We start from the raw sequence: 24315 nt of genomic DNA, 5'->3' as shown, positions 1-24315 counted from the left end.
AAACTGAATTTGCTGACAAATTCAAACAAATGAAATTATTGGTCCGTTTTAGGCACCAAAGCTGGATTTATGTGGTTCTAGAGGACATAAGGGACTTAGGTGAGTAAGGACTTTGAGTTAAGTATGTGTGGTGGGGAAGGGTGGTGGAAATGGAGGTCCTAGAGTGAAGTTAGGTGTGGGTTGAGGTTAACCAGATGAAATGCAACTTCATTATAGAAGTTTCTCTTTTTCTGTCACCACTCCCAACTTACTTTTAAGGTTTCTTCTAGCTTTAAGTTTTTGGTATTTTTAGGAACTGGAAGTAAGAGTACACCCATGATCTGGAAATGTTCTGTGTCCACTGCAGGCCACTGGCTTCCTTAGAGAGTTCTTGGTGGAACTGAAGATGTTTCTTCAAAGCAGCATTTTGCCTAAGGAGACAACCCACCCGCAATCCCAGTATGATTAAGGATATTAGAAACTGTCTCTATAAGCTAGTAGAAGAACTTTGGATTTGAGCAACCATCAGTTAGACTTGGGGCTACTGATCTTCCATTTTAGTAGAAAATTGTACTCTATTCATTTAGTAACTTTACACATGAGGTTTAGAGTTTCATAGACTACTGGAAAAGTGAAAGGCCAAACTCACAGTTCTTAAAACTCGTCTTGTTGGAAGAGACTCGTTTGCTTTAGAGATGAAACAGACCAGAGAAGTTACAAGTACCTGGGCCAAAGTCACACAAGTGAAGATGAAGTAAAGCTAGCTGGGATCAAGTTCTAAACCTTGGTGGAGTGAGACTCTACCCCTCACACACTGCTTTAGTCACTAAGTTTTCTGCTTTCAGCTACTTGGGCTAGACTTAGAAAATTGCTTAGCTTGCTTTTGGTCTCAATACTTAAGAACCCAGTCCTGCTGCTGTGATACATGGAATATATAATTTTGAAATTGAATCAAGACTTCTTTAGTGGTCTGTTTTGTAACTCACATAACAGCTAGAAAACAGCAGCAGCAGCAACAACAAAACATCTGAATAAAGTCCAGGAAAGGAACAAATCCAGGTTGGGTAGAAAACCTTGAAATAGAATTGTTCTTGCTGCCTTCTCTTTTTGGTCCCTTAAAGAGTTTACACTCAGCTTAAGTTGTAGAAAATACATTTCAAGGGGTAAACTGTTTATAGTCAAGATTGGACTCACATGGTTTTCTGTGTTGTGCTGCTTTGCCCTTCAATTTTTGTGGCTCTAAAGGGGGATGTCTATTGGTTGCTTTCACTAAGGAGTAGAAATACATGAGAAAGCACCTATAGAGGACCTAATTTTTAAAGAGTCAGTTGAAGGGCACCTGAGTGGTTCAGTTGGTTAAGTGTCTGACCCTTGATTTTGGCTCAGGTCATGATTTCACAGTTCATGAGATCAAGCCCTGTGTTGGGCTCTGTGCTGACAGTGCAGAGCCTGCTTGGGACTCTCTCCCCATTTCCCCCGTGTGCACCTCCCCTCTCTCTCTCAAAATAGATAAACATTAAAAATAAATAAAGTTCTTTCTTTAAAAAAAAGTTGAAACCACATTACTCAAGAAATTCTATTATCAGAGATGTTGAAATGATCATTACTATTGTAAAAGAAAAGAGGGAGGAAATGTCATTGGCCCTTGATAACTAATTCTGTGCTATTTCTCCTAACAAGGCTCTCATGAGATCTGGTCTGCGCTTACTTCTGTGACCTCATCTGGAAGTATTCTTTGTGCCTTGTTCACTTAATTCCAGCCATTTCTTTTATTCTTCTATCTTTCTTTTATTCTTCCAGCATGCCAATCTCCTTCCTTTGAAACTTTGCACTTGCTGTCTACCTGCCAGAAAATTTTAGAAGTTTATGTGGCTAACTCCTTGTCATTCAGGTTTCACCTTATATCCACTTTTTCTGAGAAGTGTTGCCCTGGCTGACCAATATAAACTGAGCCTCCTGCAATTCTATCACATGTTTAAAATGTTTTCTGTATAACATCTGTGGCCAGCTTAAAAAAATCTTTATTGGGGCGCCTGGGTGGCTCAGTCGGTGAGGCGTCCTACTTCAGCTCAGGTCATGATCTCACAGTTTGTGAGAGAGAGCTGGCATCGGGTTCTGTGCTGGCAGCTCGGAGCCTGGAGCCTGCTTCAGATTCTGTGTCTCCCTCTCACTCTGTCCTCCCCTACTTGCACTCTGTCTCTGTCTCTCAAAAAAAAAAAGAGAAAAGAATCTTTATTTTTTATTTATTTGTTTCCCTGCCCCCAGCACTAGAATGCAAATGCCATGGGAGAAGAGACATCTGCCTTGCTTACTCCTGAATTCCCAGTGTCCAGAAGAGTGTTTGGTATATAATAGGTAACCAAAAAATACTGAGAAGGGCAGTAGTTCAGAATCAGGGGATCTTAGATGTGGTCCTGGTACTGCCCCTAACACTATTTGGTCTTGATCAAGATCCTTCCCTTTTTCGGGACTCACTTTTCTCATCTGTAAACCAGAAGGCTGAGATAGATGAAATCTAACCCTCCAGCTTCAATACAAGTTCTATAAGCCATGAAGCAATTCTGTGACATTTGCAGCCAAAGAGTGTTTTTTAGTGCTTCCAAACCATGCATATGGAAAGTGGGAGAACTTCACTTGTCCAAAGGCAGTGCAAATGTAGTACTAGCACCAGGGAATCAAGCCCTTGAAACAATCCCCCTGTGGCAACTGTTGCCCAGATATCTCCTACCTGGCTTGTTCCTGCGCCTGTTTCATGGCTTCCTCCAGGGCCAGCCGCCCTGCTTCCTCTTCCCTTTGCCTTCTCTCCACTGCTTCCTGCTGAGCCTTCTCTTCTGCTTCCTGTTTCAGCCTCTGGTACTCTAACCGTTCTTCTTCAGCCATTTCCATCAGGCGTTTTTGTTCTTCTGCTAACTGCATTTCCAATTCCCTCTGCCTTTGCTTCTCAGCCTCTGCAGAATAGAAAAGGGGTAGGCTCAGCAGGGCTCCAGCATTACTGGAGAAAACAGTTCTCTGGCCTAACACTCAAGTCTGTAATTCCCAGGGACTCCCCATGAGATATTGTGCTGCTTACCTGCCAACAGACTGCCAGATCTGTGGGATCATGTTGGGGTTAAATTACAAATTTAAGAGTCCTCCTTTATCAAGCACCTACAGTGTGCAATTAGTACAAAACCTTAAGGGAGAATTTTCCAAAGGGGGTGCTCACAGGTGGTATGCAGATCATTGGGGAGAGGCATCAGATCAGGGTCTGGAGAAACTTGGTGCTTACTCAGCTGGACTGACCAGCCTAAAGAGTGTCATCTGCTGACCACTTGTTCCACTTCCTCAGAGGTGAGGCTGTAGAGATTCTACATATAAGCGCCTGAAAGGCTGCCCTGAAGCTATCCAGATGTTTTGTTTCCATTTGCTAGGGAAAGAAGCAAGGGGCAGGGCTATGTCTCCAATTTAGGCAGCTCCTGAGCAGTTGCTAAAAGGGCAAAGGGAGGGGCAGGATTCCAGTTTGGGAGATGACTGAATTGGGAGTGGGACCCAAGAGTCATTTCCACAAGTGAGTCTGTCTTATTTTGATCTTCTAACTCACTGTAGTCACATATATTAATCACTTCGAAAAAGAAAATCGCTTATACATTTAGAGTGCTCCACACACTCGGCGTAGGATAGGAATAACTCTGGGGAGATTCAAGTGAACACCCACAGTGGAATAGAAATGCTCGGCCCCAGGTAGACAGGAGATGCGGGTTGCTCCAGAATGCCCCTCACCAGCCCTCCGGGCTTCCTCCTGCTGCTTTTGTGTCTGCAGTTCTTGCAGTTTCCTCCGGAACTCATTCTGTCGCTGCCGGAGTCTCTCCTGGGCCACTTGCAACTGAAGCTGCTGCTTCCTCTCCTCCTCCTCCCGCTGCTGCCGTTCTTCTTCGAGTCTCTGTTTCCTCAGGCTGAGAAAACCCACAAGATGGTCAGGGAAACTCACACGGGGACATTCTTGTGAGACTAGGCAGCAGGCAGTGCCCCTGGTGGAGGCCCTGCGGCTACAGGCCCCACGGAGCATCCCATTCAGAGGACAGTGGGGCTTCCAAGGGAAGCCTGAGTAAAGAGCAGAAGCAAGAACACCACCGGCCTGGAAGCGAAGCCTGAAGTTTCACCAGACAGGCCTGTGCTCCGGGGTAGGGGCCTTACGTTCCCAGAGCTTCATTTTCCATTTGTACAAGATGGATCTTTAAACTCCAGCCTCACAGAAGATTAAATTAGGCGAGTCAAAGCCTATGAGAGAATCTCCACAATGCAGACTGTCATAGGGGCTCAACAAGCATTTGCTGGGCTGAGTCACAAAGCCCTTCTGGGAAGATCCTAATGGTCAGGACACTACACCTGATCTTTGGTCCCGGTTATTCTCAGGATGACTGAGGACAGGAAAACGAGATGTGCTGTTTTACTACTGGGCATAAGCCTCAGAACCAACTCTGTCCCCGGTGGAGGTCAACCTCAGCCTCTTCCTGCTGCCTCCCGAGGCAGCCATAGCCTGCAGCTGCTCCACGCACCGGATCTCCTCCGCGCGGGCTCGTTGCTCCAGCTCCAGCTCCTCCTTCATCTTCTCTGCCCTCTGCAGCTGCTCCTGCAAGAGCCGCCTCTGCTCTTCCTGCTCCCTTCTCTTCCTCTCCACCTCCAAGCGTCTCATCTCAGCCCTCTCTGCTCTCCGCCTGTCCCGGGAAGCTTCTTCTTGTTCCCTCTTGGCGAGGAGGGCCTAAGGAACCAGAGAGCTCTTAGTGAAAAGGAGAGCCTGTCTCAGGGGTGAGCCCTCCTCCACCCCACGGGGTGCATTGTCTCTAGTCAGAGATGGAGTCATTGAGTGTTTCCACTGGGACCACAGTCTCTGGCTGGGCTTGGGCTCTGGGGTCTGACTGGCCTGGGTCCAAGTTTCTTACTTGCTTCAGGATTTGGAGGTCAGGACTTGGTTTCCCTGACATTGTCTTCCCCTTGGGGCTGTTACTGGGATTAATTGAAATAGCCAAAGTGCCAAAATAACGTCTGGCACATTGCATGTCTGGAGTGTTCAACCCTAGCTGCACTTTACAGTCACTTAAGGAGCTGTTAAAAATTTCGTGAGGCCAAGGCCACACCCAGACCAATTCAATGAGAATATCTAGGCTCAGGTGATCCTAGTGAAGCCAGACCTGGGACCCACAGGTTCTAGGTAAAGGCCATTTTACCAGGGGTGGTCTTAGATATAAATGTGTTAGACTCACATTTAATCCCATGCAAACCCACTTTTTCAGTGAAAGGTTCTCTCAGCTTACGTGAAGAGTGTCTTACCTGTCTTTTTTCCCTATCGTCCCCGCCACAGTCAGAAATAAGCCCACAAGGGCAACTTTGAATGCAACTCCATAGGAGTTCTATGATTCCAACTTGGGGTGAAACTTCCTGGCTTTATAGCTTGTGCAGAGGCAGCACAGTACTATGGGTTAATGGTAAAGTTAAGAAATTCTGATTCTCTAGTAGGCTCAGGAATGTTCTGCCCACAGCTTAAAATTTTCATCTGTGGTGTAGAACAGAATTCTATAGTCCAGGCAGCTGGGCAGTTTGGGAACTATAAAGTAAAGATCTTTCTGACATCCTTTTTTTAGAAGATCATGGGTTATAAAATAAAGAAAAACATAATAATTTAAAACTGACAAGAACCCTGAATTTAGAGACAAAGGACCTGGGTTTAAGTCTTGGCTCTACCATTTGATGGTGTTGTGGCAACTGGCAATGAACACTTATCTCCAAACCTCAGTTTCTAGGTCTCTGAAATGGGAATAATCACATCTGGCTCACAAGTGTGGCTATAAAGATTAAATAAGATTCAGCAAAGTTATACCATACACACATGTAACTTATGTGAGTTCAACCATAGCAGTTTAGCTGTGGGTATAATTGTAATTAAAGATACTCTTTCCCCCCCTACAACAAAACCTCTAAATGCAGTTTGGCACCTTCATCTCAGTGGGAAAAATTGTGATTTATCCCAACAGCAGAGGAAAAATTGGTCATGTTGGTCTTATTGAGAAATATATCTGTATGGTATTATTTTTGATTCATTGCAGGGGTTTTCAAGAGTAATTTTCCTTACGCTTACTCAGTTTTTTTCTTAAATACCTGACATGAGAATCAAGGCTCTTGGAACAAAATTACTTCTATATATCAAAGCACCTTGTAAAGACAGATAGATATGTGTGTATAAAGGGCCTGTGGCACAGGTGTGTGCTACAGAAAAGCAGATTAGGAAAGGAGGAATTTCCGTAGCCTTTGGGAGGCAGGCAAAGATTTAGTTCTAGGCCAAGTCAGGGATATGTGTGTGCTTGACTCTGATGGCTCGAATCCACCTTTCCCTGCAATTGTGAGGCCATGCCAGCTTCCTGCTCTTTAAGGGATGAGTATATGCTGTGGCAGTTTGGGGGCCTCACAGAATGCATCATTTCAGAGGGGCTTTGCCAAACTGCGTCTTTGATCAGCTCTGGCTTCTTAAAGGGTCAGAAGGTATCAAAGTAGAACAAATAAAACTATTATGGAGTACTGCTGTTTCAATAACTGCAATATAATTCGGGGCCGTTTTTCCCACCTCTGCAGTTGTACGAGTGAGAACAGAAATCTGGCCAAGGTGAGACTATTGGACCTCACCTTTGAAGGGTCATCATAGCTTCTTTCTTCTTTAGATTCCATGTTTCTAGTGACAGGTACAGCCTGTGTGGGTGAAGATCTTCCATCTATGGACACTTGGCTCTCTGGAGCATCATACTTGGAGGAAAGCCAAGGGTCCTCTACAAGAGAACCTGAAGGAGAGAAACCTCTATCTGAAGTGTCTTCTATTTCCTTAGAGTTAATGACATCAGGTTCATTCAGTTCTGCTGCTACTTCCAGATTCCTTTTCTTCTGTGTTTTTTTCCTATTGGTTCTTGGCTTCCTTTCTTTGGGAATTAGCCCCAATTTCTTTTCAGTCTTTGATTCCTTTAACTTTCCTGGAGGAGAATAATTGGGGAGACAGAAGTGTAGCTAAGTAAATGTGATCTCTGCGTCATTTTCAGTAGCTTTTAAACTTCAGTATGCAATGGAATCACCTGGGGTGCAGATTCCTGAGCCCCACTCCTAGAGTCTTACTCTGTAGGAATCTGCCATTTCACAAGCACTCCAAATGTTTTGAGAAGGATGGTTCACAGACCACCTTTTGAGAAACTGCCTTATCCTATGTGGATCAACTGTAATTCAATAGTCTTGTTACTAAAAAAGTTCTGTTTCACCCTGACCTATGGTAGAGGCAAGACTCTCCAGGGGAGAAAACTACAGACACAGATGGAAAGTCCTGTCTCAAGAGTCTGGCTTGGGGCTGCAGCTTCGTAGCCTGGCAAAGTTTAAGCCTTCCACACTCTAAGAACTCCTTTTCAATTCACCTCTGGGGACAAGTATTTCCTTTTTCAAGTCCTGCCAATGCAACCCATTATGGGCTACAACTATGTAAAGTCAGCAAGACTTTAAAAAGCAAATCTCAAAAATTGGGGCACCTGGGTGGCTTAGTCGGTTAAGCGGCCGACTTTCGCTTAGGTCATGATCTCGCGGTTCGTGGGTTTGAGCCCCGCGTCGGGCTCTGTGCTGACTGCCAGCTCAGAGCCTGGAGCCTGTTTCGGAGTCTGTGTCTCCCTCTCTCTCTCTAACCCTCCCCTGTTCACGTTCTCTCTCTCTCTCTCTCTCTCTCAAAAAGAAAAAGAAAAAAATTAAAAAGCAAATCTCAAAAATAGATTGAGCTCAGGAGATGATCCAGTGTCATCCTTTCTGACAACCTTTGATTTGTCTTCTGAATCATGTGGCCAGGAAAGAATAGGTGTAAGTTATAGGCTAAAGAAAGTTTTCAGAAGCATAGGAATCTAAATTCCTTGCAAGGTACAAGACAGGGAACCAAGAAGAAAAATGGTAATTTTTCAGAGCTTGTTTTTATCTTTCCCCTTCCCAAAGCTTTCACTGCCCAATTTTCAAAGTATGGTACAGTTATTAGTTCATAGAGGCCATGGTAACAGCATGCATTTGGATCCACCACTTCACTGTTTGATCTGTTTGGTGTTATTCAAGCCACTCAATCTCTGTCAAGCCTCAACCACTACATGATATAATAATAACGCTTAGTTTATGAAGATGTTTTAGGGATTTCATAATGTCACATATGCAGGGCTCTTAATACAGTGAGTATTCAGTAAATAGGTGCTATTATTATTTCTTATCTTGATCACAGTTCTCCAGGCAACCTTGGTTTCCTCTCTCTTCTCTATCTCCTAGGATACTGACAGGAAGTAAGGCTGTAGTACCGTCTTGACTGAGGTAGTCAAAAAGACTCAAAATAGGTAGTTTGTCTCATGAGATTCATGATAATTCTCTGTGACACCTCCCAGCCCACATTACTTGTCTTTTCTTGGGTCATTCCCCAAGGGCACATTCTCTTACCAGCAGCAGCCTCTGCTTTCCTGTGGATCTTCCCTTCTCCCTTGGACTTGTCTGTCTTGGTTCTTTTCTTTTTCTTGGCTTTGCCAATCAACTCCATCTCCTAAAGGTGAAAAATTAAGGAAAAGGACCATGATATGTGTAGGAAACAAACAAACAAAAGAAACCCATCAAAGGGAGATTGTCTTGAACAAGACAGAATGGCTTAGAATGGAACTGGGGTGGGTTCCACATGAAGCTGGAGAGCAAGTCTTAGAATGGAGCTGGTGGGGAGATCCTCAGGTTCAGCCTTTCATTTAAAACTGCTAGGTATAACGTCATGGGAGTAAAGAGGAACAGAATACATTTTATGATTGTCCCCTTTTTGGATGCTAAATCATGATCTACAGAGCTGGATCAAAGTGAAGCAATTTTCAATTTGATAGATTGCTATTGTGATAATTAATGTTTAACTAGTTTAAATCAAACCAGCTTTATTTACTGTTGTATCATTTGCTAACTTTCTGGAGGTTTCTCAAGCAGATGAGTCATGTCAGTCTTTACCTTTCCCCATGGTCTGGGACAAAAATGGAGATTCCTCCGAAGAGAGGATGGCAGAGTGGGTACCTTAGTACTTGTGATATTTTGACATAAGAAATAGATATTTGGTCTTCATCCCCAGTTTCTGGCACAGAATTTCTAAAACCATTGTAATGTTTGGAGCATAAATGTAATAAGAGTGGCTTTTGTTAGTCATTAATAAACCCCTTTCAACCACACCTGAGATGTGTTAATGAGCTTTTGGAAGGCACCTAAGGTGGTGGGTTGCTGGTTGCCAGGGAAACCAACCATATGATTAGAGGGTTAGAACTTTCAGCCCAACACCCCCAACCTCAGAGAAGGGAGAAAAGGCTAAAGGTTAAGTATCATTTGACAATGCTTTTATCAATCAATGCCTGTGTAATGAAGCCTCCATAAAAACCTGAAGCAAAGGAGTTTGGATGGCTTATGGGTTGGTGAACACATCCAACACATCCACATGCTAGGAAGGTGGCACACCTCAAACTCCATGGAGAGAGAAGTGCCTGTTTTGGGGACCCTTCTGGATCCTGCCCTATGTATCTCTTTATCTGGTTGTTCATTTGTATCCTTTAAAATATCCTTTGTAAGAGGCATCTGCCTGGTTCAGTTGGTGGAATGTGTAACTCTTGATCTTGGGGTTGTAAGTTCAAGCCCCAAGTTGGGTGTAGAAATTACTTAAAATTAAAAAAATATATTCTTTGTAATAAATCAATTATAGTAAATAAATGTTTTTCTGAGTTTTGTGAGCCATTCTAGCAAATTATCAAAGCTGAAGAAGGGGTGCGGGAACCCTCTATTCACAGCTTGTTGGTCAGAAGTATAGGTGACAACCTGGGACTTGTGATTGGTGTCTGAAGTTGGGGAGAAGTCTTGTGGGTCTGAGCTCACCCTTAACCTGCGGGGTCTGTGCTAACTCCAGGTAGTGTCAGAATTGAATTGTAGGACAGGCATCCCTTCTCCCACACAAAAAAAGAGTTAGACACCCAATTGGTGTCCTTTGAGTTGGGGAATTGATTGATATGGGAAAAGACTCCATACATATGGTGTCAGAAGTGGTATGTGTAGGAAAACTGAAGTTTCCTGTTCGTACCTTTGTAGGAATTAGAAACAGGCACCCCATCCTTTAGAAGGATGCAGTCCCATATTGGGGTACAGGGCATAGTGAGTTAACACAGAATGGATTTCAGCTCTCATTTTCTCCCTTTGTAGGTACCCTTGTATATATAGTAAGCAATCTGTATAACTGTCCATGGTACCTCCAGTGAGAGCAACATCCAGAGAGGGCTTTTGAACCAAGCTCCATCAACTTACACTGATGTTGGCTAGTGCCCGATGGTTGAACAGTCGTGGTTCAGTTTCCCCTTCTCTTCCTCTTGGAAGAAGAGATGTGTCTTTAGGACCCAACCTCTCTAGGGACTCGTGTCCTGGGAGTCTTCTGTGCAGGTCATGTACATCATAATCTCTGGCACTTTAAGAAAGAGCAAAGCAACAGGACCAAACTAAAAAACAAAATAAAACAAAGCAAACCCCACAAAACTAGTGGACAAGGAAGAGTAAAGGGGACAAACATTGAGCCCCTGCTTCTGTGGCACTGTGATGGGCATTTTACACAACTTGGTCAACCCTCTTTTTCTTTTTTAATTTTTTTTTTTTTTTTTTGAGAGAGAGAAACACACACAGAGTGTGAGCGGGGGAGGGGCAGAGAGAGAGGGAGACACAGAATCCGAAGCAGGCTCCAGACTCTAAGCAGTCAGCACAGAGCCTGACTCTGGGCTCAAACTCATGAACTGTGAGATCATGACCTGAGCTGAAGTCGGCTGCCTAACCGACTGAGCCACCGAGGTGCCCAACTCTCTTTTTCTTAACACATCCTTGAATAGGGGAGATTAGAAATTTGAGTGTTCACTTTTGGAGTTCTCTCCAGCGAAATCCTCAATTTAGGGAGCAGAAGAAATAGTTTATCTCTCTGGGGTTGCATATCTATGCCTTTAATTGAGTGACATGGGGTTATCTAACTGAAATTTCTTCTATCAAAGGCTTTGCTGAAAAATACATGACCTTTAAGAAAGAGTCTTAGGCATGAACAGACATTTTTCCAGAAAAGACTCCAAATGGCTAACAGACACATGAAAAAATGTTCAACATCACTCATCATCAGGGAAATACAAATCAAAACCACTATGAGATACCACCTTACACCTATCAGAATGGCTAAAATTAGCAACTCAGACAACAGATGTTGGTGAGGATGCAGAGAAAGGGGAACCCTTATGACTGCTGTGGGAATGCAAACTAGTGTAGCCACTCTGGAAAACAGTGTGGAGTTTCCTTAAAAAATTAAAAATAGAACTACTCAATGACCCAGCAATTGCACTACTAGGTATTTATCCAAAGGATACAAAAATGCTGATTTGAAGATGCATATACACACCAGTGTTTATAGCAGCACTATTGACAATAGTCAAAGTATGGGAAGAGCCCAAATGTCCTCCAACTGATAAATGGATAAAGAAGTGTGGTGTTTATATATACACAATGGAATACTACTTGACAATCAAAAAGAATAAAATCTTGCCATTTACAACAATGTGGATGGAACTAGAGTGTATTATGCTAAGCAAAATAAGTCAGAGAAAGACAAATATATGATTTCACTCATATGTGGAATTTAAGATACAAAACAGATAAATATAAGAGAAGGGAAGATAATATAAAAACAGAGAGGGAGACAAACCATGAGAGACTCCTAAAAACAGAACAAACTAGGGTTGCTGGTGGGGTGTTGTGTTGAAGGAAGGGCTGAAGGGGCAAGGGGCATTAAGCAGGACACTGGTTGGGTTGAGCACTGGGTGTTATAAGTAATTGGTGAATCACTAAATTCTATTTCTGAAAAATAAATAAATAATGTGATTAAAAAAATAAAGAGTCTTAGGAACATGTAACTATCAGTCCATTCTTTTTTGCCCTCTGAATTCTATGCTCAACCAAATCTAGCCATCAAAAGGTCATGTGCTATGTTTGTGTGATGGATCCCTTGTAGAATTGCAGTCACTGACTATCTGCCTTGAGGACAACTGACTTATGTTCTCTGGGTAAAAAGGTCACTAAGAAATAGCTAGGTAGTTTCAATAACAGCTGCAGTAGCAGCTACTGTGTGCCAGGCATGGTTCTGGGTGTTTTATTTTTTAGCTAAATCAATATTATATTCGCTGTGCTGTGCTAGTACAGGACCTTACTATAGAGACTTGAGAAATATTTGTTGCATGAGGTAAATGGAATTTCCCATAAACATATAGGTCTTTAAATCATTCAATGTCACTCTATAAAAACCCACAGAAGGTATATCCTTTAGAATTTAGTGCTAGGAAAATCTTTATTTCCCCTGAGCAATAGGTATGCTGGAAATGAGAACCACAGACTGACTGTGTTATTTCTTCTTCTTCTTTTGTGTTTTGTGTTTTATTTTTGTTTTTTGTTTTTACATTCAGGAATCTCTGTATCAAATCTGAAAGTCTGATCTTTAGTCACAATGGCTCTAATGACTTTTGTTGGGTGTTGGTGTTTTTCTTTTCCTCTGGCTTAAAGATTTTTTTTTTCTTTTGGTTGTCTCACCTTTTTCTTGCTAATGAGGTTGTTGTAAGCCATTTAAATCAATTGTGGAAGAAACTGAGGTATAAAAGTTAAAAAATGGAATTTTTTCATATAGCTGCCTTCCCCCTCAGGTGCCTTTCTTTCTTTGTTCCTAGGGATCATAAATCCTTTTTGACTCAGGAGGGCATCCTTACACCAAGAGACAGGTGAGGTTAGGTTGTCAAGTCACTGATAGTCATGCAAGGTCACAATAGGCTGTAGTTCAAGCTGTCACTGCTAAGTGGGGCTTCGGTGAAGTGACTGGGGCTGACTGGCTGAGCTGCTGGTTAGTGAGCTCATTGGAAGGACATAGAGAGCACGTAGGAAGCACTTACTACGTATTAGCAATTAGTTTTAGTATTTTTAAGTATTATTTATTTTACCCAAAGTGGAGTGAATGCTGAGAGGAGAAACCAAAGTTGAATTGACAGAAATCACCTTACTAGGCATGTCTGTAGATCCCAGCTATGTAGACAAATGGAGAAAGCTGTTTCCACACTGTAAACTTCGCTCTTCACCCACCCAGTCAAAGAATATGGTTTATGTAGGAAACATGTCACAATATAATCCTCCCCAAGAATCCGTTTCTTAGACAACAATTCTGGTTGTTAGAGAATGTAGTTAGCCTGAGAATCTTCATGCTTAGGAAAATAGAAATGAAATTAATTAAAAAACAAGAAAAATGAGGGGTCCCTGGCTGGCTCAGTCAGTAGAGCATGCAACTCTTGATTTCAGGGTCATGAGTTTAAGTCCCACATTAGGCATTGCGATTACTTAAAAAAAAAAAAAAGAAAAGAAAAGAAAAATGAAATAAAAGTAGAGCAGTCCATATGCTCACAACTTTGAACACTTACGTCTTTTGGACAGCATCTGACTCAAAGGTCTGGATGTACTCAGCAAGGGAAGCACTAGGAGGGTCAAGGTTCATACTCTTCAGCTCCTGGTCTGTGAAGACAAAGAACATCCTTAACAGCCATGGATAATAGACAAGGATCCCAGACATGGGAAAATGTCTACCTGATTAGTAGTCAACAACATGCAAATTAGCACAATAAAGTATGGTATACCTAGAAAATTAGCAAATGCTGCACAAACCATTGCTGGCACAAACCAAGTGACATTAAAATTAGTAGACCCTTTGGGAAAGTGATACAACAATATGTACCAAGAACCAGAAAAATGTTCTAGTCTTTGATCAGGAATCTTACTCCTGGATATTTATCATGAAGAAATAATTCAAAAGAACAAGCTTTTTTGTACAAAGTTTTTATAACTTTGTTATTAATAATGAAAAAGTAGAAACAGCCCAACAATGGGAGACTGGGGAAGCAATTTATGATGCATTAATTTGACATTTAAAATTATGACTTAAAAGATAAGCAATATGAGGGCACCTGGGTGGCTCAGTCGGTTGAGTACCTGACTTCAGCTCAGGTCATGATCTCACAGTTCGTGGGTTCAAGCCCCATGTCAGGCTCTGTGCTGACAGCTCAGAGCCTGGAGCCTGTTTCAGATTCTGTGTCTCCCTCTCTCTGCCCCTCCCCTGCTCGTGCTCTGTCTCTCTCTCAAGAATAAATAAACATTAACAAAAAAAACATAAGCAGTATGGAAGACATGACATAAAGAAGTAAAAATGTAAACTATAGAGCATTGTAATAAAACTGTATAAAATATGTATGTAAATGAATAAGGGCTGGAAGAGAAAACAAAAAAGAAAATAATAGATTAGGAGGTTTATATGTATTTAAATTTTTTCTTAAAATCCTAGTGTGGTTGTAACATTGAAAATGACATTGCTTAAAAAATGCCAAACATTACAACTCAATAGCAAAATAACCAAACAATCCAATTAAAAAATAGGCAGAGAATCTAACAGACATTTTCCAAAGAAGACATACAGATGGCTAACAGGCACGTGAAAACATCATGAAAAAAACATGAAAACTCAACATCACTAATTATCAGGGAAATGCTATTCAGTGAGATATCACTTCCTACCTGTTAGAATGGTTAGTATCAAAAAAGATAAGAAATAAATACTGACAAGGATGTGGAGAAAAGGGAACCCTTGTGCCCTGTTGGTAGGAATGTAAATTAGTGCAGCTTCTATGGGAAACAGTATGTAGCTTCTTCAACACGTTATCCAGCAATTTAACTTCTGAGTATTTATCTGAAGAAAATGAAAACACTAATTCAAAAAGATATAGGCATCCCTACCCTACATTCATCGCAGCCTTATTTACAATAGCCAAAAATGGAAACAACCTAAGTGTCTATTGATGGATGAATTGATAAAGAAGATGTGGTATATATACAATGGAACATCACTCAGCCTTAAAAAAGAAGCAAATTTTGTTATTTGCAACTACATGGATGGGCCTTGTGGGTATTATGCTAAATGAAATAAGTCAGAGAAAAACAAATACTGCCTGATTTCATTTATATGTGGAATCAAGAAACAAATTAAATTAACAAACAAGACAAAACTCACAGGGAACAGATTGGTGGTTACCAGTGGGGAAGAGGGTTGGGAGCTGAGAGAAATTAGGTGAAGGGGGTCAAGCAGTAAAAACATAAACATAGAGGTGCCTAGGTGGCTCAGTCATTTGAGCATCAGGACTCCAGATTTTGGCTCAGGTCATGATCTCATAGTTCATGGGTTCAAGTCCCACATTGAGTCCTGCGTGCTGACAGTGCAGAGTCTGCTTGGGATTCTCTCTCATTCCCTCTCTCTCTGCCTTCTCCTGCTTGCACACACTCTCGCTCTTTGTCTCTCTCTCTCAAAATAGATAAACATAAACTTAACAAAGAAAAAAACCTTTAGATATACAATATAAATGAGTCATGGGGATGATGTAAAGTATGGTGACTGTAGTCAATAATACTGTAGTACATATTTGAAAGTTGCAAAGAGCAAAGCTTAAAAGTTCTCATCACAAGGAAAAAAAGTTTTTGTAACTAACTGTATGATGACTGTTGATAACTAGACTTATTGTGGTGATCACTTTGTGGTATATACAAATATCAAATTATTATGTTGTATACCTGAAACTAATATAATGATATATATCAATTTTCTCTCAATTTAAAACATTTTAATTAAAATTTAAAAATCCAAAAAACAAATGTTACCCTATAAGGAAGACTTACTCAGGCTACACACCTAGCACCCTTTGCTGGACTCTCTCAAGACCAAACGGGGTAGTTCTTTGTTTTTTATTTTTAGAGAGAGAGACACACACATACACACACAGTAAGCAGGGGAGAGGGGCAGAGGGAGAGAGAGAGAAAAAAAAAGAAAGAGAGAGAGAGAGAGGGAGAGAGAGAGAGAGACAGAGAGGGAGAATCCTAAGCAGGCTCCACGCTCAGCATGGAGCATGATGCTGGGCTCAATCTCATGACCCTGGCATCATGACCTGAGCCTAAATCAAGAGTTAGATGCTCAATCGACTGAGCCATCCAGGTGCCCCTGAGTAGTTCTTTTAGAATGAGAAGAGTCCTCAGACTAAGACTTCATATTGGACTAGGCTACCTTTTATCTCACTTAAACAATTTTTTTTTATTGTGAAAGATATATTTCATTACAGAAAATTTGGAAAACACAAGCACAAAGAAGAAAAAATAACCCACAGTCAACACATAATTATTAGAATGATTAAAATGACTGACTATACTAAGTATTGACAAAGAGGCAAAGGAACTAGAATGCTCATTTACGCTAGATGGAAAGTAAGATGGTACAATGACTTTGGAAAATAGTTTGACAGGTTTTTAAAAAATGTTTATTTATTTATTTTGAGAGACAGTGTGAACGGATAAGGGGCAGAGAATGAGAGGGAGAGTGAAAATCCCAGGCATGTTCTATACTACCAGCGCAGAGCCTGACATGGGACTCAGTCCCACGAGCCATGAGATCATGACCTTAGCCAAAAATCAAGTCTCAGGCACTTAGCCTACTTGAGCCACCCAGGTACCCCAGTTTGCCAGTTTCTTAAAAAATTAAATATTATATATATCATATCATCCAACCATCCTAGGCATCCTACTCACTAAGGAATGAGGGGCGCCTGGCTGGCTCAGTTGGAAGAATATGTGACTCTTGATCTCGGGGTTGTGAGTTTGAGCTCCATGTTAGGTGTAGAGGTTCCTTGAATAAATAAATAAGTAAACTGGGGAAAAAAAAAAAAAGGAATGAAAGCATATGTCCATATAAGGACTTAAACACAAATGTTCATGGCAGCTTTATTGGTAACAGCCCAAATGTTCATCAACAGGTAAATGGATAAACAAACTGGTGTATACATGCAAAGCAATATTACTCAGCAGTAAGTAGAAATGAAGCATTAATACACTAAGCAATATGGATGCATCTCATAAGAATTACATGGAATGAAAGAAACCAGACCAAAAAAGGGGTAGATACAGTATGACTTCATTTATAGAAAATTCTAAAAATGCAAACTAATCTATAGTGACAGAAAGCATATCAGTGGGGGACACTGGGAGGCTGGGACAAGGGAGGCTGGAGTTGGAGAAGACATGAGGAAACGTCTGGCAAAGATGAATGTTTTATCCTATGATAACAGTTCCATGGGTGTATATGTATATCACACCTTACCTAGTAGATCTTAACAGTCCTCATCATAAGAAAAAACAATTGTGGAGCACCTGAGTGGCTCAGTCGGTTAAGTGCCCGATTTCGGCTCAGGTCATGATCTTGCGGTCTGTGAGTTCGAGTCCCGCATCTGTGCTGACAGCTCAGAGCCTGGAGCTTGCTTCAGATTCTCTATCTCCCTCTCTCTCTATGCCCCTCCCCGACTTGTACTCTGTCTTGCTCTCACAAATAAATAAAACATTAAGAAAAAAGAAAAAGAAAAAACAATTGCAACTACATGTGGTGATGGATGTTAAATGAAGTTACTGTGGTAATCATTTTGCAATATACACATAAGTCATGTTGTACATCTTAAACTAATACAATGCTATATGTCAATTATATCTCAGTAAAACTAGGAACCATCCCCAAATCACAGCAATTTTTGGTATTTCAATGAAATAAAATTTATTGGCTGAATAATTTTATATCCTACCGAATAATTACACATCATTAAAACCTAAGAAAAAGTGAAGTTGACTGCATTAAAATCTTTATGGGAAAAACAAGTAGTATTATTTAACACTTTAAAAAACTTACCTAATCATAAAATTTAAATAAATGTAATTTATTATATGTCAATTATCCCTCAATAAATCTGCTTAACAAAAAACTTAAGTAAAACTATTAATACAAATAAAGTGCCTAAGTTGTGTTGGCATTTGGTAAAAACAAACAAGAACCAAAAAAACCTCACCCATGATCACTCTATTCACATACAATTAATGTAAATATTTTGGTGTGTATACTTTCATGGATATATATATATATATATATAATCAATATATGCTCATTTTAATAGAATTTTAAAATATGTGTATAATTTTAATTTACTGTATGTTACTAGAATTTCCCATATAATTATTCTTAAAAATTATTTTAATAAACAGCATAGTATTTCATTGTACAGATGAGCCATAATTAACTTAACCAAACACGTAACTTTTAAAATTCAGATTGTTTCAAATATTTTATAATTATAAAGAACTTTGCATTTCATTGAAAGGAAAGTTTTTGATTATTAAAAGGCCTACTCTTTTTTCACATCTATGATTATTAAAGGATATGCAGACTTTATGGCACAATGTTGACTGCCAAATTGTTCCCCAGAAAATATATACTGATTTAACACTTTGAGAAAATGGTCATCTATTCCTTCACTTATCACATACTTCACTTATCACTTATTAAATATTTACTACACGTTGGGAATTGTGTTAGGTGCTAGGAATAGAGTGGGGAGACAGATGGACACCCCCCCCCCAACCTGTCCCTGGTCTCAGGAGCTTAAATTTTATTGGGGAAGATAGATATTAACACAAAATAAAACAAAGCCAAAAAAAAATTTTTTAAAGGAAGACTCTAATATTCAATCCCTATTTCTCTTTGAGCAGTAGATTCTTGCATTAATTCATTTATTTTTACTCAATTTTCTTTATTTAAAGGCATTATAACTTTAAAGAAGGATTGGAAAAGAAAAAATTCACCTGTCATCCTACCAGCATCATCTCCTTAATATGATAGTTAATCCATTTTTTCAGCATTCAAAGTTGTCCATGACATCCCCACTCCTTCCCAGCTCAGGGCGCCTTTGTAGGTTGGGCTTTCTTCTGCCATTCCCAAACTTTAAGGGTGGCATCTACTGTCTCACCCATCAACCCCCAGAACTAGCAACCTCCAGAACTAGCAATGGGGACAAAATTGTTAATGTACAGGGTGGTTGGGGAAACTGGGAAGGTTGATTGGGGTGGTAGCTTGGAGTTTATTTTGTCTTGGATCATATGTAATATTAACAGAGAGTTGGAGATGGTTTAAGCATCTTCATTTTAAGAGAAATTCTGTGGGGGTTTCATTCCTTACCATGGCTGTAAAAGCTGTTTCATTGGACATTCATGGCTGTTCATAGCTTTCGAACACTTGGACAGGGCACTATGTGACCAGCAGAGGGCGCATTTGTATTGACCAAAAGTTGAGTGTCTACATTAGTGTAATTTCACCATTTTGATGAGAATTGAGAGTTCTGGGAGGTGGATCATAGAAAAGAGCTTCCCCCTCCCCAGTAAAATAACCTGACACTTCAGAAATATTGGGACAAACCAAGCCAGTGCTTTGAATAATAATTTACAACTTTTAACTGCTTTGAAAACATCTGTAAAATATTTTAAGAATGGAGAGTATAGAAAAAAAAATACTGTAAAATGAGTATCCATGTACCTACTACCTAGCTTTGTGAAATCTTAACATTTTGCCATATCTGATTCACATTTTTTTTTCTAAAGAAATGAAACGTTTCAGATACACTCCAAGGCTTCATTGTATCACATTCGATATCATTTCTGTCACTTTCTCCCAGTGATAACCATTCTTTTAAATTTGGTATTTGTCCATTGAACACATCACCCCCAAACATGGCACCTTTGCATGTTAAATATTGCAAGCTGGAGGCATTTGAAAAATGGCAGGTGAAGGAAGGATTCTCTGACCACCACCCCCTTCTGCCCTGAAGCAGGTTATAAGAGCCTCTTTTGAGAGGTGCCCACCAGAAGTGCCATGTAGAGGAAAGAGGCGTCCTTACCTCTGCAGATGGAGAAACTTCTAGAGGAATCCAAACAAATAGACCTTGCTAAGTGTCTCCCAATTTATTAACCTTACTAAGCTCATTCCCTTTAAGTCCTATCACATTCTCCCACAACTTTCCACTCTTCATCAAACCTCGTATAAAAACACTCAGGCTTGGGGTACCTGTTGACTCAGTCTGTGGAACATGCAACTCTTGATATGGGGGTTGTGAGTTCAAGCCCCATGTTGGACGTGGAGATTACTTAAAAATTAAAAAATCTTTAAAAAACAAAACAAACACACACACTCAGTCTTAACCATTTCTTTGGGTCCTCATTTCTTTACGAAGGCGCCTATGTCACATAAAATTTATGTTAAATAAATTTGTATGCTTTTCTCCTATGAAATCTGTGTTAGTTTAAATTTTTAGGCCCAGCCAGGGAAACTAAGAGTGTCAAGGAAATGTTTTTCTTTTCTTACAGCGTCCTCAGGCATATGTTTATATCTTTGCAACATATTAATGCACTTAGAAGTAATGGGGCACCTCGGTAGCTCAGTCAGTTAAGAGTCCAACTCTAGGTTTTGGCTCAGGTCAGGATTTCACACTTCATGGGTTTGTGCCCCCATATCAGGCTCTGTGCTTGCAGCTTGGAACCTGCTTGGGATTCTCTTTCTTTCTCTCTCTGCCCCTCCCCAACTTGCGCTCTCTCAAAATAAATAAAACTAAAAAAATATATATACTATTTTATACACTAAATCATTATATCTTAACTTTTATAACTTATTTATTCAGCTTAACATTTTGTTTTTGATGATTAATTCATGATAATACATGTAGCTTCCATTCATTTATTTTAAGTTATTGACACTATTCCATTGTATAAACATACCATAATTTAGTTATCCATTTTGTTGCTGATGGCTGTTTTGATTGTTTTCAATTTTTTGTGATTACAAATGATGCTGTAATGAACTTTCTTGAGTGAGTCACTTTTCATACATGAAAGAGTTTCTCTAAGGTATACATGGGAATAAAATTGTTGGGTTGTAGGGTATATGCATCTTCAATTTATTGAATATTTCCAAATTGCTCTGAATTTCTAAAACTCTGTATCTTCATCAAAAATAGGTGTTTGCAGACTTTAAAATTTTTGTTAATCTGATATATTCATGAAATGATATCTTTTTGTTGTAATCTGAATTTTTCTGACTAGCAGCAAAGTTGACTTTTTTACATGACCATTTATTTAGGCTTCCTTGTCTGTTAATTGCTTATTCATATTTCAGCCATTTTTCATTTGGATTGATTGTCTTTTCCTTCTCTATTTGTAGCAGTTTTGCCACATTTTGGATACCAATATTTTTTGGTTTTATGCACTACAGATATTGCCTTATAGTCTGTGATTTGTCTTTTTTTCTTTTTAAAAGATTTTATTGTTTTTTAAAAGTAATCTCTGTACCCAACATGGGGCTCAAACTTACAACCCCTAGATCAAGAGTCGCTTCCTCTGCCAATTGAGCCAGCCAGGTACACCTGTGATTCGTCTCTTAACTTTGTTTTTGCTGTCTTGTCAAAAACTTCAAATTTTAATATAGCCTGATTTGTCAATAATTTTCCTTATGGTTTTTGTTTTGATTCAGGAGTAGGACATTTTTTCCTTTCTCAAATTCATAAAGATATTCTTCCATATTTCTTCTAAAAAGTTTAAAAGTTTTGCTTTTTCAGCAAAATCCTGGATGGTTAAGTCAGAAGAACACGAGACTCTTGATTTTGGGGCTGTGAGCTCAAGCCCTAAGTTGGGTGTAGAGATTACTTAAAAATAAAATCTTAAAAAATTTTTTTTGCTTTTTCAAAAAATACACCTGATATTTGTGAGATAAAGATTTAAAAATTGGATAACCAGTTATGTCAAAATTATATACTGAAAAATGGCTCATTCTTTATACTTTCGCCATACATTGTTTCCATATATGGGTGCATTTATTTCTGGATTCTTTAATCTCTTCTGTCTGTCCCTAAGCCAATATCATATGGCCTTAGAGTGATCTTTGATATTTAATATTTTTGATATTTTAGTATTTGGGGTCTTTGTTTTTCTTCAAAATTATATTAGTTATTTTGGGTGCCTTTATGAATTTTGGGATCAACTTATCATGTTCCACCAAAAACCTGACTGGGGATTTTTTAAAAAATTGTAGTTGCATTGAATTTATAGATTAATTTAGGGAGAACTGTCACCTTCCTAATTATAAACATTACATACAACATTGTATAGACTTATATTTGTTTTGGTCTATTTTTATTTAATTTAACAAAATTGTATAATTTCTTCAAGAAAGTCTCACATATCTTTTTTTTACATTTATTTTTAGGATATATATACCTCTTTCTATACAGATATATATTTAAAACTTACATTTATCCTATCTTCCTATATAAACTGTACTAGTGGATAACTAGTAGAAGAGGAAAAGTTTCAGTTTTTTTTTGTAGGAGTTTTCCAATAAGTGGAGAAATAATGATAGAATTTCAAGTATCACTATTTTGCAGCCTGTAATGAATGAATGGATCTGAAGCTACTGGCACTGTGAAGTGACAAGCAAACATTATATCTCCTGATGGAAGAGGTCAATGGCCTCCATGAAATAGTGTTGCCAAAAGGAAAAACCAAACCTGAATCTGATCAATCTCTAGATCCCAGTACTAACTTACAGGGAATATAGAAGACAGAGAAGCACGTAAAACTATATGATGAGGAAGCAATCAGAAAAATCTAGATTTTTGGGAAACTCTATAGGACAAGTGACTCAATTTCCTAAAAATAAACTAAAAGAGGGCTAAGTAAAGAAATGGAGGGGAGCCTATAAATTAAAAGAGACTTGGAGGTGACACCAATGAATCATAAACAAACTCGAAAACAATTATAATAATTGGGAGACAATTACAGTATTAAAAAACTGAATATTCAATTATATTAAAGAATAGTTCTAATTTTTAGGTGCAATAGTAGTATTACGGTTATGTCCAAAGTGTCTTTTTCTTTTTTAAAGTGTCTTTATTTATTTTGAGAGGAAGAGCACATGAGCAGGGGAGGAGCAGAGAGAAAGAGGGAAGAGAGAACCCCAAGCAGGTTTATAAGCTGTCAGCATAGAGCCCGACATGGGGCTTGAACTCACGAACCATGAGGTCATGACCTGAGCCAAAATTGAGTCAGATGCTCAACTGACTGAGCTGCCCAGACACACCAAAAGTGTCTTTTCTTGTTTTTTAGAGATACATACTCAAGTGTGTATAGGTAAAATGAGATAAGGCTGGAAAATTTGTTTCAAAATAATATGGAAGGGAGGAAGGAGTTGGGGATATGAGTGAACTATATCACCCAGGAGATGTATATGTGGGATTCTTGTGCTTATCTGTCCATTTTTGTCTATGTTTGGGGGTTTTCATAATAACAATTATCTTAAAATTGCATTATAAATTGTGCTTTATGTTTTGACAAACTGTTTTTTCCCCACAATTGATTTTTTTATGTATCGATCCACATTTAGTAATCTTGCTGACTTTGTGTCTTTTATTTTTATTTTTTTATTTTTTTACTTTTTTAAATTTTTTAATGTTTTATTTATTTTTAGGAGAGAGAGAGAGAGACAGCGTGAGCAGGGGAGGGTCAGAGAGAGAGGGCATCACAGAATGAAACAGGCTCCAGGCTCTGAGCTGGCAGTCAGCACAGAGCCCGACGCGGGGCCGGAACCCATGAACCGCGAGATCATGACCTAAGCGAAAGTCGGACGCCTAACCGACTAAGCCACCCAGGCGCCCCTGACTTTGTGTCTTTTAATAGTTTGTCTGTAGAGGCCCTTGGATTTTCCATATAATACTATTGTCTGGGAATAATGACAGTGTCATTTCTTCCTTTCTGTCCTTTTTCTTTTGGTTTCCCTACTGTGTTACTACAATTTTGAAATAGAAGCAATGACAGAGGGCATCCTTATGCTAGTTCTTTCTCTAAAGAGGATGCTTTTAAAGTTCTTCCATTTAAGTGTGATGTGAACTGCAGGTTTTTGGTAGACACTCTTTATTAAAATCAGGAAGTCTTGTCATTTGGAACTACGTGGATGGAACTAGAGGGTATTATGCTAAGTGAAGTTAGTCAGTGAAAGACAAATATCATATGACTTCGGTCATATGAGGACTTTAAGACACAGAACAGATGAACAGAAGGGAAGGGAAGCAAAAAATAATATAAAAACAGGGAGGGGGACAAAACATAAGAGACTCTTAAATATGGAGAACAAACCGAGGAGGTTGTGGGAGGGGATTCTAGGAGGGAGGATGGGCTAAATGGGTAAGGGGCATTAAGGAATCTACTCTTGAAATCATTGTTGCACTATATGCCAACTGACTTGGATGTAAATTTAAAAAAATAACTAAATAAAAATTTTAAAAAATCAAAAAGTTTTCCTCCATTCCC

At 39.4% G+C, this 24315-nt stretch overlaps 1 protein-coding gene across 1 annotated transcript in view; it reads right to left on the bottom strand.

The window, feature by feature from the left end:
- The window catches only part of KIAA2012 (KIAA2012 ortholog), a 110833-nt gene continuing 86518 nt past the window's right edge, over positions 1 to 24315 (bottom strand). The window contains exons 16-23 of the mRNA XM_077747590.1: positions 13485 to 13575; positions 10312 to 10468; positions 8443 to 8542; positions 6634 to 6971; positions 4515 to 4717; positions 3739 to 3911; positions 2708 to 2927; positions 1 to 410 (exon numbers count right to left, since the gene is read on the bottom strand). Coding sequence (XP_077603716.1) covers positions 272 to 410; positions 2708 to 2927; positions 3739 to 3911; positions 4515 to 4717; positions 6634 to 6971; positions 8443 to 8542; positions 10312 to 10468; positions 13485 to 13575 — 1421 coding nt within the window. The 3' untranslated portion in view covers positions 1 to 271. The remainder of the gene's footprint in view (positions 411 to 2707; positions 2928 to 3738; positions 3912 to 4514; positions 4718 to 6633; positions 6972 to 8442; positions 8543 to 10311; positions 10469 to 13484; positions 13576 to 24315) is intronic.

This window comes from Crocuta crocuta, unplaced genomic scaffold (assembly GCF_008692635.1).
Source record: "Crocuta crocuta isolate KB4526 unplaced genomic scaffold, BGI_CrCroc_1.0 scaffold159, whole genome shotgun sequence".
Lineage (NCBI taxonomy): Eukaryota > Metazoa > Chordata > Mammalia > Carnivora > Hyaenidae > Crocuta > Crocuta crocuta.
Note: the sequence above shows the minus strand (reverse complement) of the source record. Positions and strands in the feature narration are given on the sequence as shown.